Here is a 20,863-nt window from a genome sequence, read left to right as displayed (position 1 = left end):
GCTGTATGAAGATCAACAGAGATGACAGGACTTGTACAGCAGATTCCTCACTTCTCATGTTTAAGACACAGCAGCAGCCAGACATATGGAAAAATACTCAACCCCTCTGACCTGCTTCATTTTTTTTGCTGATGTTTGTCTTTCCTCAGATATAAACAGATCGTTTGACCTCTTCTCCACATTGCTTGAAATTATGTTGTAGAAGAAAGGATACACTAATCCTTCAACCATTTACTAGGTGGGGTTAATTCCTGGAAAATCTTCTATATGCATTTTTTTGTTGGCAAAAAAGCCCAAACCCACATTGGAATTATTTGTAAGGAGACTAGACTGTGTTCATGTTTTCTTGTGTGCGGTGAAACGGCTTTAACACTTTGCAATTGGCCGTCTGTCTTTTCCTGTCATTCAGCTCTGTTTTAAGAAATGCATGGTCTTTTTGTTATGGTAAACATCACCTTGTCAGACCTCCCGTCTCACAAAGAGAGACATGACCGAGACGAGGCAGAGTAAAAGGCGACCCAGAACTGTCAGCTAGGGGCCACTGGTGTTGAAGCCAGAACCTGGACAGACAGTGCTGCACACGGAGTTCACTCTCTCAGAGAATCTCGTTTTTCTGCTCTGACAGGGAAAACCCAAAGCCATTCAACAACTGAATGAAAACAAAGAGACTTCAGGGAGTTTTAAAGCATTCATTTTCTGCTCTGGACACTCTGTTCTCATAATCAGCATTTAGAGGAAGATCTCCAAATGACCACACTGAAGATATGCAGGCTATCTATCATTCTATCCATTATACTTCAATGCATTATCCACCTTATTTTTAAATCCAGAATTTGAACAACAAATAATTGCATATGGCTTGTTGATCAAAACTGATGTATAGATACACGTTAACAGCCTATACATGACATTTAATATGGGCTGCTTTTGGTGCTTGACACAATATTTGGTCATTTTGAGTTTCAAGAAAAAATTTACATGTTTTTCTCTATTTAACAACATTGAAAGACTTCCTTTACTGATCACATCTCTTGCGGTTGGCAACCCTAATTTTCACTTAAACTGTCAAACTCTTCACAACTTCTCAATAATTTTTCATCTTGTAAGTCATCACATTCAAACCGATCCATTCAGTTATAAAAAAAATAAGTAAACACGCATGTATATTCCATATATATCTGACATTGACATCATAATGTCTGCTAGATTGGCAAATGACCTCTAATTGTAATACAATTTGAATCAATCACTCAGCCATTAAACCAATCAAATTTGGATGTTTTTTAATAAAACCTTAATTTCCATGGTTGAAAACCATTTGTCATGGTGTCAAAACATTTTGACCAATGTGGCTCACACAACGGAAAGATTACTTAATATTTTGATGGCCGAATGAAATGTTTTGGGTGAGTAACTACATTGTACAAGTTCTGAAGTTCCTGCAGACAGCAATTGAGAAAAACTGCAAGCCATTTTCTGTAAATGTGCAAGATTTTTGGTTCATTAGCTGTTGTGGGAAATAACAAGAAGAATAACAAAGTGCAGTAAACGGTAAAATTGTTTGTACTACAAAACAGTGTGTTCATAATTAAGATAATAATATGGTAAGACAAAACAGCATGCAGTTTCAAGCAGCAAAAATGCTGTTTTGTATAGGTAAAAATAGCTGGAAGTGACACCGGAAGAAACACCTCATACGTGGCCACTCTTAAGTTAACCATTAATTTTTAAGCTACCCCTTATTTATACACCGCTCACATCTTTTTAAATTTTAAATTTAGAATGAAAAGTTGTAGTTAATCGTGATTTGTTTGTGAAAACCTTTGTATGGTTTCATGCACAAAGGAGACCCATTCTGTCTATTGTTTGTATATCCAGCCATCCATCCATCCATATTGAATTTGTCTCAGTTGATTAGATAAAGCTGTAAAGCAATTTTTCCTCTTCAGAAAAAAACAATAACCACCACAGTTTAGAGCTATATTTGTGTTATATTAAAATGGCTGTCAATCAGATTCTACCGAGAACAAAACGCCTCACAATAGGGGCCATTGCATTAAAGTAAACCGAAAGACTGCGTACAAAAATGATCAATTCAAACGACACTGTAAGGAAATGATCATTTGGCCTCTTTGTATATGATGTGTGCTATGTTCATACGCCTCATTGATTTTTGTGTTTCTGTTTTAGTTTTGTTCTGCATCAGTCACATCCTAATGATCAATTTTATTTCCAACTTCATTGGTAATATCGACCCGGCAAAGCTAATTTAGCTAATGCAATTTGTATTGACCAGATATGCCCAGAAGACTAAGTGCACATGAATCACTCTCCCTCTGTCGCATAATACTCAGCATTTTCACACTACAACTTAGATTTTTCTCGTGCCTTTTCTTTTTCCTCCTGCTCCTCCATTTTCTTTCCTTTTTATTTTTCCTTCTCCTTGTTCTTTGCCTTTCTGTTTCCCTAGTTTTCCTCTCTTTTTCCCCCCTTTCCACTTAATTTTCTTCCTTTTCCTTTCCTTTTTCCTCTTCCTTTTTTTGTGTCTTTTTTACTGTCTGCCAGCAGTGATTACCTAAACCTCCTAGACTGCCTGTATGTGTTCCTGATGATTCTCAAAGATCTTTTCTCTCGCCAGCTGCTTTCTAGACTGGCTCTTTTTTTTCTCATCCAGGATGGCTGGCTCTTACTGGCCAGCGAGAGTGACCCCTAACAGCTGCGGCCGCTCACCATGCAGTCCTGTCTGGCTGGCCTGTCTCAGTCTGTCTCTGAGGACCCCTCTGTTCTTGAGGCCCTTTAAAGACAGAAACCAGGTCTTATTACAAATGATATTATATCGTAGGGTGTATATTTTTGCACACCGCTTCCACTGTTGGAACCTATTGTGCTTGAAATTAGGGTGGAACTGTGAAAACAACCCAGCGCTAGAAGTTATTATTATGACCTTGGTTTCCACCACAACTTTCAAAATACTCGTGTCAAAAGAAATGAGTAGCTGGCTGCAATCGCACATAGAAGCAAAACAAATAAATACTGTTAGATCATTATTTTCACTGTAAGATGGCTGAGATACCTTTGACAGTAATAGTTTTATAGATTGTTTTTTTGAACTAGACTGATAATTCTTGGTGGCAGAGAGATAATGTGGTTATTTGAGTGGCAGCCAGAAGGTTTAGCTTTTCTTCTCTGTTCAGTGTTGAGCTCGCTTAATGGGAACAGACCTCATGGAAGCGCAGTTATAGAGGCAACAGGGAACATACAGGCTCAGTATCCTTCACAAATTGTTAAAAAAAAAAAAGAAAAGAAACATTTGTGTAATAGCATTTCAGCATCAGTAACCCAAAAATGTTCCATGACATCTCCGTTTGGTCACTAAGACTGAAATGAGACAAATTTGTCTGAAGAAAATCTTTAGTGGACCTTAAAGATGTAGAGATATGGTTGCCATTCTGTCTCTATGGGGATTTTTAAAGAAAACCTGGAAACATCATGGCATTTTAACAGTGTTCTTTCCTGGACTGGCAGTGGACATACAATTTAACGAGATTATGAAAAAGTTAGGGTTTTTTTCTGAATTAGCCTATGTCTTCACCTATGAATTAGACATGTTTTTTAGGTTGGATTTCTGTAAACTATATATAATATATATTTTTTTTAACTGCAAGGTCAGAAAATGTCAACCCTGTAATCATGGCTGTGAACCCATGGTTGTTAACACATTGCTATTCTGTTGCTAAGATGTTCTTTGTGGTTGCTAGGGTGTTCTGTGTGGTTAAATACTGGTTCATTATATCTGTGGTCCTTATAGTATATGACTTGTATCTTTCCTATTTCATTGTCCGCGGCAATTATAAAGTTATAGTATACCCAAAAAATACAAATTCTGACATTACTTCATTTTGTTCCAAACTCATAAGTTGGTTTATTTTCAAAAGGCAAATTAAGGTATGTATAGTGAAACCTGGGCCTAAATTAAATCTGTTCATCATGTAAAGCAATTGGGACTCTTCAAAAGACTTGAATTAAACCGTTCAGTTCAGATGGGTTCATTTTGCCCGTATGGCTTTTTTGCTTTTTGTTAAAGTTTTGGTTACTTTCAGTTTCAGTGCAGGGTCAGAAACCGCTCAGGTTTCTTTAAAAACATCTTAATTTGCGTTTCACAGAATATCCAAAACCTTATGGGTTTGTATGGTGGCCCAGTAGTGCACAACAGAATAAAATTGCAACATTTGTGTTGCATTGCTGATTGGTTTGTGTTGTGGAGATTACTTTGTCTTGCATTCCACTTGTCCACCATAAATTTGACAAAATGTGAAGATGTGTAAATTACAATATTTTTGGGTGAACTGTCCCTTTAAGACCATTTGCTTATAAAGCGATAGCACATCTCCACTCAGCAAGCCACACAATTTGTTGTATTACTCATGTCTTTAACATAACCAGTGCAGGACTATTTACATTCCACAGTTTAAAAACCTGAGTGTGCTATAGTGGGAGATGCTCGTCTTAGCAAGCTCTAGTAATAAATAGTTTTTCATTTGAAAGCGTTTGTCTCCAAGCACAGTCGTTCTCTTCACATATGGATTGGTTCATGCGATTATGTTATTAAGTGATCTTTTTAGGATCCTGCGTTGCCCAAATGGATGACATCATGAGTTAAATTTACAGGCAGGTCGTCATGTGGCCTGGCAGGCTGTGCTGCCACAGGGAGAGCATGAAATATTCCACATGTGGAAAGATGGAAAATGGCTTGTGGCTTCCTGTGGACTTCCATTGTTGGCACTGGCACTTTGGAATTCTATAATGCTGGAATTGCTTTTTGGTCTCAGTTTCGTTTATAGGTTTATAAATCCTGTGATTGTTTTCGTGTAAGGATTGATGGATTATTTGGTTACCTACAGCCATGCCTTTGTGTTTAAAAAGCAATTTCCATAATGTAACGTTTTAATTTCTTACTGCACCATTGCAGGTTCTTGCGGTAAGGAATCTTTGCAATACTTCCCTATAATTTGATTAACTCATGCTTGCCAGAGTGTGATTTTCTCTCAATAGGAGATGTCGTAGAGGGACTGAACGGCCACTAATTTGGATCAGGCCCCATTGTGCAATACTTGTCACCTCTGCAATCCCCACCAATTACATGCAGTGCTCTGCAAATCCCAGGATGTGTAAATGCTTGAGAACACTTAAATCAGCTGGAACATATTTTTTTTTTTTTTTTTTTGTCATAATTAAGGAAAGTAGGTATCAACTCTGTCACAGGGCTATACAGTGCGTCTAACAGCATTTACTATAATTGTAATCCTTTGTAATATATGTAATATATTTATTGTGATTTTTGATCAATTTAATGTGTCCTTCCTGAACAAAGATCAATTTCTTTCAAACAAAACCACCAATAAATAAACTTGTATGTGCATGTTGCATTTGTGCAGTATTTGAGCCTTGCATGCAAACTGTGACCGTCCTGTCCTGTAATTTAGCAATGAAATGACTCAAAATCATACTTTTTACATCTATACACTCATAAAATAAAGATGAAGCAGTCATTTTGTATATTGTTTGGCCTTTGTGGATTAGTTTTAATCCACTGCAGTATACATTCCGCTTTTGGTTACTTTTTGTACTATAAACAATTTTGCCAATGTTTTGGGTTGCAACTTTGTTTACTGTAAAATTCTGAAGTCCAAACTGTAGAGCAGCATTATCCAAACACCTCTTCCTCTCCCGAGGCTTTTGCTTGTACAGTTTTGCGAGACTGCTCTGTCCCTGTGGGATAGTAGTGCTTATTAAACAATTTGGCTGGGCAATCAAGCAGGCTACAGACAGGAGAGAATAAACAGACTTCATCTCTCGACTGAGCTCCTGAAGTATTGTGCCGAACGTCACCTTCTTATTAATTCATTGCATTGTCAACAGCTTGCTAGTGTTTAAGGGGTTTAAGGTTTGGCTGCCTGTTGTGTTTCACTAGTCATAAAACCTGGCTTGCTTTACCTTGTTTAATTATATATTTAAAGACGGTATGAGAAGAAGAACATATGATTCGATTGTTTGTTTTATCTTGCATTTAGTTGTACAAATTGTGCAAATGTCATTGGATTTATGTGACTGACTGAAATCAGATTGTACCCACTTGCTTGTGTTGCATTCATCCAGCAGACAGCTTGAGTAATTTCCATTAAAATGGGACTTTGCACATACACAGGCACATACAGTGTGTTCCAGTGCACAAATCACAGCCTGCGTACATGCAAATTGGGTAAGAGGGCACAGTGTGTGTGTGTGTGTGTGTGTGTGTGTTATAATCCCCTCTCTGCTAATAGAAGCCAGGTGGTGTGTGTGACTGTAAATGTTTTCCCATGGATTTCTGTGGTTGGTTGAGTCCTAACAGATTCTGACTTGACAGCATTACATGCTTTGTCATACTGCAGTTTGAAACAGTGAAACAATAGCATTCACAGACCCCCCTCTGGCCCCTTCATGACGTCTGTATGTGGTGTGTGTGAGACTCTTTTGTGTGCTAGTTTACATTAGTTTACTATGCTAAGTAGATAGAGTCATGCTCTGTTCACAAAATAATCACAAGTGGCTTAAAAATGCAGTGGCTGTTTATTCTTTTACTGTTCATTCATTTGAATGTTTCTTCAAATGTTGATTCAGTTGTTTGTTTGGTTCAATAATTATCATTTCATTCACTAGCTTTTACCATTTAAATGCCGCTATTATGGGTTTTGAAGGGGTTCATATTTTGGTTTTGGGAATCCCAAACAACAGGTTGACATGCATGCAAGGTCAAAAAACATTTACATTTTTCTTATAATATGCATTTATTTTTTATTTATTTGTTCAGCCAACTATTCGTTCAATGTTACATTTTTCCAAACTCATCTAAGGATTGACTGATTTTATTTAAAGCAGTCTTTGTAAGCTTTTAACACTCTAAAAGCAGCACCTAGTGGCAGAGAATTAATCTGCATTTTCGTTTGTACAAATGGGAAAAGACCAACAAGTGGGTGGGCAATAGCTAATCTTTCATGTTCATGTTCACAATTAACAAACTTGTAAATGTACAGTTTTAGTGACCTGTTGATTTTTACTGTTCACTGATTCGGTTACCGTTCATTGATTTGAGTCGTTAATTGAGTAGTTTGTTCAGTTCGTTCATTCCTTTCAATCAGTCACAAATATTATAGTGGCTGTTCATTGTGCGCTATTCATTCAGTTGCTGTTTTTTTTCATTAAGTTGTTTATCTTTGTTCACTTATGTGTTTGTTCAGTTGTTCCGTTTGTTCAGTCACAAGTAAAAAAAAATTATAGTAACCGTTGCCATGTATTGGTATTGTTGCAAATAGTTTAGACATCACCATGGTTGGATGTATTGCACATACTGTATACTTGCAGAATCAGGAAGAATTGTGTGAGAATTGTTTGCAAGTATTCTATTTTGAACATAACCACAGTCATTCACACATTTAGCGATTTACAAAAAAGAATAATGTTTTACACAATGAATCACAATCACTTGAACTTGAATCACAATGAACTATAGCTTTAAGGTTTTTCCTCCCCCTCAAGCACCATATACATTACATTTGTGATTTTCCCTGGAAAACTGCAGCCCTGGCTTGGGAATATTTGCACAGGAAATTTATAGTGCATGCATAAGATGGGCCCATATGTGTGAGTGGGAGCAAAAGAGTGGTTGGGGGAGAATTCCACGCCTTGAATGCATTAGGCTGGGAAGCGTGATCCCCCTGGAGGATTCCTGGAGCCTGGCCTGGGACCTCACGGCCAAGTGAGTGGGCCAATCGAAGCCCAGCTTCTAAACATCTGGGCCTTTTCTCATTCCAGCTCAGTGGTCAGTCTGGAGCTCAACTCTCTTGGCTCGAAGCCAAACAAACAAGAGGTGCAAGAGAAGATCACATGCGGTTTGATGTATAATTCATAGTGCAGATTAAATGAAACCGCTAGTGGTGAACACATTTTTTTTTTTTATATCTGTGGGAACCAGCACAAGCATTGGTGACTATTAATTGTGCTAAAGCCATTCAGATAAATTTCTCAGCTAGTTTGCACCTTAAAGAGTAACAGGAAAGTGTGTTATATTTACATATGCAGCCTAATGGATCTGCTTGGAGGGAAGATAAGAGCTTAATTGGGTCTTGCTAAAACAAGCAACCCCATTGGGTTTGTGTGGACAGCCATTTGCATTCTAGCAGCCACTTCCTGCTTTACGTCACTGCTTCCTTTGTGTATTCTCCCATAGTCTAGCCATAATAATCTTCTCAGTATTAACAATCTTATTCCCAAATGATATTGAAGACATCATGGCAAAAGGAATTTACTGATTGATTTATTGATACAACTGTTTGTTTTTAATATTTATTCTGTTTGTGCAAAATTAATTCTGATCTGATATTTATTCCATTGTTTCATTTGATTGATTCATTTACATGGATGATTGTTTTTCTGGTTTGTTTCTTCAGTTCATTATTTAATTCAGGCAGAAGTGGCTAGCAGATATTGAAGAGACTGTTGATTGTATTCTATTACTTCATTGATTCAGTCATAGTTCATAGTTCACCAATAGTTGCTGTTGATTCTGTTATTGTTTGTTCATTCAATTCCGTTCTTTGCTTATTTCCACTATTCATTTTCGTCACTGAATCACAAATTACAAACAAAATGCTGCAGTAGCTGCTGATTATTTCATGATTCCTTGATTCTTTCATTAATTTACTGTTTGTTTGTTTTTTCTGTTAAGTTTTCCATTTATGTTACAAGTTGCTAGCTAAACCTGTCATAGACGTTGATTCTTTTACTACTTGTTTGTTCATTCGTTCACTCATTTGTTCGTTCATTTGTTCATCAAGTCAATCAGTCAGTCAGTCCTTAATTTAGTTGCTTGTTGGCTCAGTTCAATTCATTGTTCTCATTCAGTCAAAAGTGGTTAACAAATAGTACCATGGTTCTGTTACTATTACTCATCCATTCATTTATTCATTTGTTCTCTTCATTTAATCTCAAGATTAAAAAAAGCAAATATTGCAGTCACTGTTGATTCTTTTGCTATATATTAATTAATTAACTTTCTGCTCAGCTGCTCTGTTTGTTCAGTCACAGTTTATTAGAATAAATGCAGTAGCTGTTGGTTCTTTTCGTTGATTCGTGTTTGGAGAGAAGATAAGAGAGCTTGTCGAAAAAGCAACCCCAGTGGGTTTGTGTGGACACCCATTCACATTCTAACAGCCACTTCCTCATTTATGTCACTTCTTCGTGTGTATCCTCCTCGTCTAGCCATAATAATCTCCTCAATATCAACAATCATATTCCCGAATAATGCAGAGAACATCACAGCTGAAGGAATGATAGCGTGGAGCCATGAGCATGGGGTTTCCTGTCGAAGTCTTTGATCAGGAGCCTGACCCGCGTGACCCCATTACTGAGCGCAGGACCAGACAGTGACTAAAGGCTCGCGTTAAATAGGCCCAAATATTTTTAAACGAGGAATTTCGGCATTTGAAGGTCCATGTGGTTTCAATTGCGTACTTCGACGCTGGTAAGAATGCAGAGACACCAGCTTGGCTACTGTGCAAATGTGCTGCCTGGCAGAAGTCCATTGAGTTTTCTTGACGCTCGACCTCAACCATCTGTATGACATTCATAACGTTGAGGGTTTTGCGCTGAAATTCTGTGAAGCTAATTTTTCAGTTACTTCATATAAGCACTCGTAGATCCACATCTGGGCCGCCTCATTTCTTTCACAATATCCATTTCGGGTTTAATCTCTAAGATCAGTTTATTTAATGAGGCATTTGGAACGGTTATGAACGCGTCAGGTTGTATATAGGCTAGCGTAGGATGTGATTTAATGCTTTCTGGTTATTATTCAAGACTGCTTGAAATGCGACGTGACAGGAGATGACACATTCGGCATCTACTGTTTGGACAGAGAGGCTGAGAGTCATCGGGGTTGTGCTGACCGCTGGTTTGGTATTTTGCTCAGTGGGCTGGTTTTATGATGGAAAGCCTGCGCTGAAGTTTAAAGTGATGGGTCTCTCAAAGAGATCAGCTGCTGACAGACAGGAGATCAAGGGCTCAGAAGAGCCAGCTGGAGCAGTGATGGAGTGAGACAGTTGCTGAGGTGGACAGACACGATCTGACTTTGCAGTATTAAACGGCCAGCAGTCTGCGTGCTAGACAAATGAATCTGAGAATAGAAAGCTGTAGGTCATCATTTAGGTGGTCTTCGTTTTGTTATCTTGACGCTTCTTCAAACCTCTTCAGGCTAGACATTGAGGTTAGTAAAAAAAAAAAAAAAAGTGGAAAAAGAGATTTTTATCATTTAATTGGTTGATGGCAAAATCAAGGTCCTTTTTATGTATATATCTGGTTAAAATAAAATAAAATGCATCTAAATAATAATAATGAAAAAAAAACTATTTAGAGTTGTAATATATATTATACATGCGTGCAAACACACACACATACACACTCACTTTATATATATATATATATATATATATATATATATATATATGATGCAGTTTGTAGATTGTATAATATAACATAAATCATGCAGATTATATAGTTCACAGATTTTTTATCATATGTATTTTAGAACTCTGGTGTAAATAAAAAAAAAACGTATAAATTTAAGTGATGAAGTGATAATTAAAGTGTAAAAGGCACATGAAAGGTATATAGGCAGTGTACATATATATAAATAAATATAGACACAAACAATACACTGGCTTTTTAAAAAATTCTATGTCAGTCAGCCTCCAATTCCTAGTCTTGTCTTTAGGTGCTCAGATCGCCAAACCAGGCATTCCATTGCAGATCCCGCAAGAGGGGAAATGTTTGGCCCTGACCTTTGACCTTTGACACATAAGCTGAGGCACAGCAGATGACCCTCATGTTCTCCTGGGAGGTTTTCCCATCAGATGACTCCATTAGTGAATAAAGCTCAGGCACATTAACGCTCACCTTGATAAAGGCCACACCTACCTGTTTCCCAGACACATGACTGGCTGCGTAACCGCTCCTTCTGATCTATAAAAACAACAAACAATGCACTGCTTTATGTTAAGGCAAACTAAAATTCTTTCTTTTAATAACAAATCCTTGATCCTGGTCGAATTGTCTCTGATACTAATCATGAAAAGAGTTTCACTGCATGCAGAAGTCATTCATACGAAAGTATTCATTTCTCCATTAGACACGCTTTTTGCCATCACCTACTTTTCCCCATCTCGGCTTAAATTTTTGACATCGCAGACAGCAAACCTGTCACAAAAACCAATCTCCTCTGTTATGATGATAATGCCATGCTGAGTGCTAAATGGAAACCATAGAGGCCCGTAATTAAATGAGCCGTCAGTGTTCATGGTATGTCTATCCTTCCTCAGCATGACCATTTTTTCTATATACCTTTTGTCCCAAACTTTAATTTACTTATACTTTATATTATATTATATTGCTTTTGTGAGCTTTCCGTTTTATTTTAGATGTAGGCCTACGTGTAAGGCGCATATTGTTATTGTTTGTATTGTAAGAATTTATTAGTATTTTAAATCGTAATACATATTGTTCCCTCTCTGTCAGTCACTATGAATTTGTTGCTATATATTTAAAATGTGCTTTGCCCTAAAATGTGCACAAACACACAGACATATATATATATATATATATATATATATATATATATATATATATATATATATATATATATATATATATATATATATATATATGTGTGTATATGTATAGTGTGTATATGTGTATATATATGTATGTGTATATATGTATATATATAGTGTGTATATGTGTATATGTGTGTATATATATATATATATATATATATATATATATATATATATATATATATATAATAGTGTATGTGTGTATATATGTATATATGTGTATGTATATATATTATGTATGTATGTGTGTGAGTTTTAGTTGTAGGCTATATTTCTATATATACAAAAATATTTTGTATTTATATATGCTTTTTTAGTGTAGCATTTATTCATCACTCTCACTACTCCAGTAGTGAGAGTGATGAACGAGAGAGAGAGAGTGTGTGTGTGTGTGTGTCTCTGAGAGAGAGAGAGAGAGAGAGAGAGAGAGAGAGAGAGAGAGAGAGAGAGAGAGAGAGAGAGAGAGAGAGAGATCGTATGTTACGAGCAGAAGGAGAAACTTCAAACAAACCCACATCTGCTCTGAAACACGGCGGCTCCAGACAGCGGCTGCGCGTCTTCTACCGACGCGTGTCCCAAACTGGATTATTTGGAAGACTATTACCACATTATCGTTTATAATATGCATTTATTTTTCGGAAAAGTTTCCCGTCGCGGTGTGTGGCTACGGGGCAGGTGAAGGAGAGGACGAGGGGGCTCGCTATCTTTGAGAAATAACGGGAGCGGCTGATTGATTATTATGAGCGCGGACTGACGATGACAGCGAAACGAAAGTCTCTCACGCTGACACTCAGACGATCGTTTAGCGAGCAGCTCAGAGAATCCACGTCCAAGGCTTGGGATTTACTGTGGAAGAGTGTCAGAGAGAGACGACTCGCAGGTTAGTGACGCCGAAGTAAAGTTCACGCGCTCTGCCGCGCGCGGCGTTCGCTGACGGCGATGCGATGACGTGCGCGGCGCGAGATCAAAAAGTTTGCGTTCATGCGTTGCCTTGAGATTATTGTCAAAGTTTTAAGTTGCTTAGGCTTTGCGTTGTCCTTAGGGGGTTGGAATAACGCGATGAGACCGGGGCTTGCTCGTCGCACTTTTTAGCCTAACGTAGTAACCTAAATATTTCCGAGTTGTAAATAATCAAGATTATAAGGGTAGGCTGCGTTGTTTGCAACAAAGTGCCATTTAAGTCAGTCTAATTAGTCGTGACATTCATTCATTTCTGGGTGAAGTTAGTTTCTGCTCCACACGGTAGCCTATTGTAGGTGGATTTTGCAGCGAAAAATTAAAAGTTATTAACCTACAGCAAGGTAGCGACACATAAAAAAAAAAAAAAAAAACATGGCACGCTTATGTATCATAGGTAGATGCACATGTAGACAACAGCTTCATGATATTAAATGGGGAGTTTTGCATATTCTGTCTTGTACTAGTCTACTCACAGGGTTTTGCTTGTTTGTGATGGCGGATTATTATTATTATTATTATTATTATTATTATTATGTGAAATGCTAGTAACTAGACTTCTAAATATCTGGCGATGTATTCATACGCCTAACGGCGTTTGACCACTAGATGTCAGTCAATGCAACGAGGCGCCCTAGTTTAGAGAAAAACTCTAATCACTTTTCATATCAGTACTTTATCTCTTTAAAGTGCGTTATTGTGGTCCATCTGTGTCGGACGCTAGTTAAAACCCTGCTGTTATTAGATCGAAATCTTTATATTTGTCTTGTTTACCTGGACACGTGATCTGGCTGCCATGGGGATTGTGTTGAAATGTTGGGGCATTGTTGGCGTGCTTATCTCGTTCATTTCCATATATGTATTTCAGAGATGTGATGTGCTATGTAGGTGGCAGTCATGTGCACGCTCTGGCCTGACTGTTTATGCACACGCCAAACAATGAGGAGCTCTTTGAGGCATGACCGTGGAGAGCTCAGTGTGGCTCCCAAGAGGGGTATATTTCAGTCTGACTCGAGCCTCTATTAAAAGTTCAACCATGAAAAATATTCTGGCACATAGAGCTCCACCTTTCAGTTTTGTCCTTCAAAACACTGCTTATTGTTGAAAGCTTACGGTACTGTTTATGGTCAAATCCAACAGTTCGGGTTCAGTACGATTTTTAAATGTTTTTGAAAGAAGCCTCTGGTCCTCAGGAAAGCTGCAGTTATTTGTTTTCTTTTTGAAATAATTTTACAATTTTTTTTTTTTTAAGTAAAGCTGAATATTTTTGCATCACTCCGGTCTTCATTGTTATATGATATTTCTTTAATACGCTGCTCTTTAACATGGTGCTCAAGAAACATTTCTTATCAATATAGAAAATAAGTGTGCTGTTTAATATTTTTGTGGAAACCACGATGCGTTTGTTTCAGGATTCTTTGATGAATAGAAAGTGCAAATGCATTTTTTTTAAATATCTGTAATGTCTATTCTGATCAGTTTAATGCGACTTTGCTAAATGAAAGTATTAATTTATTCTTTAAAAATTTGCTTTTTGATTTTCTGCTAAAAGGCTGGTTCAATTAATAATGTTTTCTAACGAACGCCTTAAACATGAATGGCATTAAATCACAGGTATTTCTGTTTATTGTTTTTATGATTATTGTGGAGTAATCTATTTCAGATGAACAGATTTTGTCTAAAATAGATTATAGCATAATAGTAGACTACTGTGCAAAAAAGGGTAACATCTCAGGTTCCTAAAACAAAATAACAGGACCTTTTTACTAAGAACTCATATCACGAACATTGCAAAATTAGGCAGTTCCAGAGATTTTTTTTCATTCATTCATCTTTCTTCCAATTTTTATCATGCGATAAATAAAAGTGAAGCCTTTTAGATTTCATCCGTCATTTTGCATCTTTGTATATGACTCATAAGTCAGTCCATATGGAATGAGGGATTTGTGTAGCATTGCATTATGGTCGCATTATGGTCTGCGTTTCAACACTTTTGTTTCAGGATCACAGACTAGAAGGCTCAGGCATTGCTCAAATCTCCTGACAAGCCGTTTGCAAAAGAGCCTCTTAAACCGAAGGCAGCAGCGATCAAGGGCCACGGGAAAGACGGATTACAACAACGTTTAGCTCATTTCACGCACAATCCAGTCGCTGTCACCGTATAAAGTTACGCTTAAACAAAAGAGCAGATTCTTCAGCGCCGAGGACACTCATAAACGCGATGCGGCTTTGACATTTTCAGTGGGAGAGTCGACATTTCGTTGTCCGCCGTCCCTCCCTGCTGGAGCGAATCGTAAGCACCTGCTGGTTTTATCTGGCTCCTGCCCACGTTCAGCGGCCCTTCCCAGAAACCCGCAGAGTAAATATTATGCCGATAACTTTTCTTTCCACTGGCTGTGTTGATATCTTCGCTCTCTCCCCGTACGGCTAAGTTGTGGAGTCAACATCCCGGGCCGGAGTCTCTCAGCCAGGACGTTTTATTAGGAATCAGCTGTCACCCTGACAGGCCTCTCTTGCGGCTAATCCTCGTTTGACCTGATTGTGGAAGCCACAAAACTTGTTTATTTTTCTTTCCATCAAAATGTGGCTATTAATTCATGAAGGTGTACAAATACAGTTACGTTTTCTTGGCAGTTGCTTCTGGCTTCTGCCTCAGCTAGTGGAAAAATACACAAATGAAGTACCAAGATGACTGTGAAGTAGTGCTGTCTGTATAACATCCAAAAAAAATATCTACTGCGCTCTTCAAAGATCTGAGGATGATTTATGCTGTTGCCACCGAGTCAGACCTGCTGAGACAGGTTGTATATGTTGAATAAATTTGAGTATTCATTTGTTTGTTTGTTCATATTTATCTTTATTTATCTTGTTAATGTTAATTAACATTATTAAATACCCCCAGTGTATTATTTATTTAGTCATTTTTATTCTTCTCTAATATTCCCCCTTGTGTATTATTTATTTTCTATTTATTTACATATTAGTTTATTAGTCTTTGTCATTTTTTTATTCTTTTCTAATAATGACTCGATGTAATAATTTAATATAATTAATAGACAATATTTATTTGTTGTTAATTTATCTTTTTATCCCCTTGTGGGATATTATTGTTGTTATTCTTATATTCATTTTATATTATATCATATTTTATTATATATCATATGTATATATTTATTGTTACATTTATTTAATTATTAATTTATTTAACTTTTTAATTATTAACTATTTAATCTTTTTAAGTAATTTTAATATGAATTAATTCAATGTATTAATCTAATAATTTACTCTATTCCTGGGATAAGAGCGATAGATTAATCATATTAATTTAGTGTATATCATTTTTATTACCTTTTTGTATATCAATATTATTTTATTACTCATTTTATTACTTTATTACTATATATGGCCATCATATCCTACGAAATCGATATCTGAATTGCACTGCATACTTTTAGAATTGTCATAATAATATTATTTTTCTAAATCGTATTCACAGTAATAATTATAATGGCCCCTGACAGCCATTATATCCTTCGAAATCGATATCTGAATTGCACTGCATACTTTTAGAATTGTCATTAGTAATATTATTTTTCTAAATTGTATTAATATGTATTAATATGCATAATAAGCCTAAGCCATTACTGCAACTTTTTCCATCGTCTCTTCAGAGAGAGAGAGAGAGAGAGAGCGAGCATGTGGAATATGCATTCTTTGGCGAGTGGTGAGCAGGGTCTGTTCTCTCCTCCACTTTTTGCATACATTTATTTTGAGAGCTGTCAGACATTCGTCTTTGGCTCCGGTGCGGAGATGATGAGAGACTTGGCAATGGCAGGTTTGGCTCTGAATATTGAGCTAAATCTGGCAAAGCGCTCAGTTCTGCATGACAAAGATGTTTGATCTGTTTTCAATAACACATCTTCTCCTACATAAAGCTACAAATGTGTCGGAGAAGTGGGTAATCTACAAAGCAGACTCGGTCAATAGTTAATAAAGGATAGATGTTGTGTTCCTCGAGATTAGGTGCGGGGGTGCAAAAACCTCTCCTTGTTCTTGCTGTGTTGAAATAATGATCTGATAAATGATTTGACCGGTGTAAAGTACTTTCTACGAGCTGTAGCTTTGTTGAATGGTTTGTCGAAAGTTTTATTTCGTTTCATTCCAGACTGTTTTATCACTTAAAGAGCACTCGTGAACCATTTCCATGTAAAACCATTGAAAATACAATCATGTCTATAGAAACCAATTAAAGTGACTGAGATGATATGACGATGTGATACAACAACTGATGTTCTTTGTCATTATGACTCGGTGTGCTGTAAAATTGGTTCAGTAAAGTGCATAGTACACTTATTACAACCAATTTCCTCCAAATAAACCAAACCTGTGCCGGAACTGGAGTATGCTGTCACCGACTGAACTAAACACAAGCAATAAAAAATGTAAAGCATTTAATAGTTAATACAGTAGCCAAAAACTAATAAGCGTTGAATTTTATTTTATGTTGGCCTGTTTTTCACTCATGTAGAGTCTGTTTATTGTTATGAATTCCATTATTTTTATTAATGTCTATTATTCTTTATTTCATGCTACATTTACATTTATTTTTATTTATTTTTAAAAAAGTATTTTTTTCTTCAAAAACATAAACAGCCCATTAAATGGGCTTAAAATTTAAAATTATTTAAAATTTTTAAATATCTTGAAATAATATTCCATCATCATTCATTGTTTGATTTTATTATTAATATTAATATTAATTATTATTAATAAATCAAACCATTTGTACAATTGTAAACTGTGAAAATGCTTTTCGGTGTTATTTTTTGTCTTGTTTTGTCTTCGTTTTTTCTGCTTGTTTTAAGCAAAAAGTCACTTAATTTTGACTTTGTCTAGAAAATCCTTTTTGATCCTTCTTGGAAACAAGACAAAACAAATCTAGTCTTTAAAAGCATTTTTTGCAGTGTAACATTTAGCATAAGATTAATCTACAGTTTAAGCGGTCTGTGTGGAAAAAACAAATCCCAGCATTCATTAGGCTTTGTCAATCACTCAAGTTACACCTGTAGTCTACAAAAACCCTTTTTGTGCATTATGGGATTGCAAGAGCACGCACTGTACCTTGTTTATAAGCTCAAGCTTCGGGTCAACAAATGAGATCATTTTTAATGTAGCGGCACAAACTGCACAGAATGTCTTAAGAACCGTTACAAAGTAGAGAACATGAAAACTGTCCTGTGACGAGGGCCGTTGGAGTGAGGCATGGGCTAGTTTATGTATAAATAGCAGCAGGATTGCAGGCACTGGTTGAATTGCGGTCTTTGTGTGGTTTGTAGTACGGTTAGTGTGTGCCAGTCAGGGAGGGGGCACAGAATGTGTTTAGCTTGGTTTCGTGCCCATTCGTACCCGGTTCATGCGTTTATGTGCTCGCTCGCACTTAGACTAGGAGTGAGAGGCTTCTAACACATACTAAAAGGAAACGTGTGCCGTTCACCAGTGTCTTAAGAGCGATGGAGTTCAGTCAACAGAGAGTGCAACTGTTTGCAAAGACGTGGAGACTATTTTCAGTCTGAAGACTGGGGTTGTTCCGTGCAGCAATGGAACTGAGCTCTTGCAAACCTTCCATTCGTTCTTCTTCTTTTTTTACTTTTTTTTTCTTAAATTTTTTTTTGTATAGGTTTTTTTTTTTCATTTGCACACATAATTTACACGTAATTTGATGTGCTAAACTGGAAGTGCCTAACATGCCATAACATTTTTTAATAAATTATGTTTACCAGTTTAATTTTAGTCATTCATTTACACATGCCAACTTCAACAGATAGCAAGTGTGTGATTAAGGATGTTATATTATGATTAAGATGATAATATATAATGTTTGTATATATATATATATATATATATATATATATATATATATATATATATATATATATATATATGTGTGTGTGTATATATATATATATATATATTATATATATATATATATATATATATATATATATATATATATATATATATATATATATATGTGTGTGTATATATATATAATGTGTGTGTATATATATAATATGTGTGTGTGTGTGTGTGTGTTTGTATATATATATATATATAAAACCATTTCTACTTTTGGCACAAAGATAAAGTATTATTATTATTATTTAAATATATCTATATCAATGACACTTTTTTATTTCTAATTGTTTCATTCACATCACATTTGTTGAAATCTAAAATTAAGGCCAAGTGATAAATACACATTTCAGCATAAATAAAGTTTGTTGTGTTTCACCTAAAGTTGAGACATTTCCTGTACAACCCGTTTTAATGTGTGAAATGGCCATTTAAACATGAATGGCTGTTTCACAAGGTGAAGCCCCACCGTGCTCAGAGGAAATAGGGGGTTGGGGATTGAATCTACCAACAAGACACCTTTTGGTACTCTTGTTTTCACATACACAGTCGCTCCTATGTCTATTTACTCTTTGTATTGTTCGTATGAATTGTCAACTTTTCTCTTTTCCTGCCGCTCATTCTTTGTCATTTCCCAACTGAACAAACTTCTCAGCAAACCCAGCACCTGAGTGTGTCTTCACAGCAGCGGGCTTGTTCTTTCCGATCTGGGTGTTTCTCTTAGCCACGCTGTTTTTCTTATTCCCCTCCCACGGCCCCCTGCTCTCCAGCTTTCTCCACTCTCTCAGTTCACAGGCATTCCTCTGGTATTTATATTTCCCTCCTGAACCGAGCAGCGCTCGCACAGACCTTGAATTCAGCTCAGCCGCGAGGCCTGCCCTCGTCGGCCTGGCTTCCCGTTGGCTCACCTCTAGTCACGTGACCCCAAAAGGGGGCGGGCTGACAGCTGCCACTCCTCTGGAGCTCTACGGACTCACATCACACACATGTTGGCTTGTCGGTGGACAGATTGCCGTTTCAGATATTTGTTTTTGAGGAGGTGGTGCCAGACGTTTGGCGTTGTGTGATCATGTACAGAGAGCTGCCGCGCACAGAGAGCAGCGAATGCCTGGGAAACATGACCCCAGAGACGCAGGATATCTACCTGAGGATGGACCACCTCAGAAGGCGCTCCGGGTACAGGCTGGGCAGGATCATTGCCCGTCAGCAGCTGCTTAACAGGATAGCGGCAGGTACAACATGGCATTGGTTACATAAGATTTTATGAGTCAGAATTGCTGTGTTTGCGTGTGTAGTTTCTATAGTGTGTATTTGGACTGTGTTTGATAACTTTAATCAGTTTTGGAAGCATGAAGACAAATAATACAGCCCTTTTTTAGTTTTTATCCCAGTTTGTTTGAATTCTACTTTAGATCACAATTTTACATGCGAGAAATGTTTCTGTGACTGATTCATCTCTAGTTAGTCATCTTAACTAATGAACCTAGTGGCACATAGCAATGACTAGCTTGACCTTTAAACTTTTGTTTGACTCATAACTTTTTGTGGTTTAAGTATTTCTTCATAGCACTTTATTTATGCTGCATTATACAGAGGGAGAAAAGAATATATACTTAGCGAGGAATCTGTACTTGTCGCCGTCACACCTCCAGCTTTTGTTTTTCGGGGGAAGACAATAGTTGGTCGTTCAGGTAAATGGCATTTGACAACTTAGCTCCTCCCATTTGCTTTATGTTCATCAATGAGAGTTTACCTGAGGGGGTCTGCACACAATACAAAGAGATTAAAACCCTCATAGACCATTCACTGCCCTTACTTCCTACGGAGCAATAAAAATAAATAGTATTAACAGTTTGATCATTTGATGAGAAATATTTGACTTCACATGAAATCAGACATTTCATTGTGTTCTTGATATCTTTGCTGGAAATCCTTTTTGAGATGCACTGCGAAGCTCTTATCGAAGCGAATATCAAAGAAACTAATAGAAAAAGCAGAATACTTCTATGTTCTCTCATTTTAACCCCCTTGATACCCAGGAGAAATAATTGCGATGTTAAAGGGATCTCTTTTCTAAAGACTGAGAGATTGATTCTATAGCTAATTTATTTGGTCTGAAGATTTTAATCAGAAATGTTGAGCTCATACTGAAAGTCTTAGATTGAAGCTATGGTGTTTTTTGGCTAACCTGAGCACAGTTTGAGACTTTTTGAGATGTCTTTACAAACTGTAGTGGAAATGTGAGTCTTTGTTTTGTAGGAAACAAGTTTGTGAACAAGAATTAAACA

General features: G+C 36.8%; 1 protein-coding gene across 3 annotated transcripts in view; it reads left to right on the top strand.

Annotated features, from left to right (window-relative positions):
- stard13b (StAR-related lipid transfer (START) domain containing 13b) overlaps positions 1-20,863 on the top strand; it is a 76,022-nt gene that overhangs the window by 27,312 nt on the left and 27,847 nt on the right. The window contains exon 1 of one of the 3 annotated variants that reach the window (XM_043258897.1): positions 12,204-12,585. The exons of 1 other annotated variant lie outside the window; for it this stretch is intronic. In XM_043258897.1, coding sequence (XP_043114832.1) covers positions 12,462-12,585 — 124 coding nt within the window. In that variant the 5' untranslated portion in view covers positions 12,204-12,461. Of the gene's footprint in view, positions 1-12,203; positions 12,586-19,563; positions 19,808-20,863 lie in introns of those variants that run through there. One more of the 3 variants, XM_043258895.1, reaches the window with a different exon arrangement.

This window comes from Puntigrus tetrazona, chromosome 15 (assembly GCF_018831695.1).
Source record: "Puntigrus tetrazona isolate hp1 chromosome 15, ASM1883169v1, whole genome shotgun sequence".
Lineage (NCBI taxonomy): Eukaryota > Metazoa > Chordata > Actinopteri > Cypriniformes > Cyprinidae > Puntigrus > Puntigrus tetrazona.
This window is presented reverse-complemented; position numbering and strand designations above follow the sequence as displayed.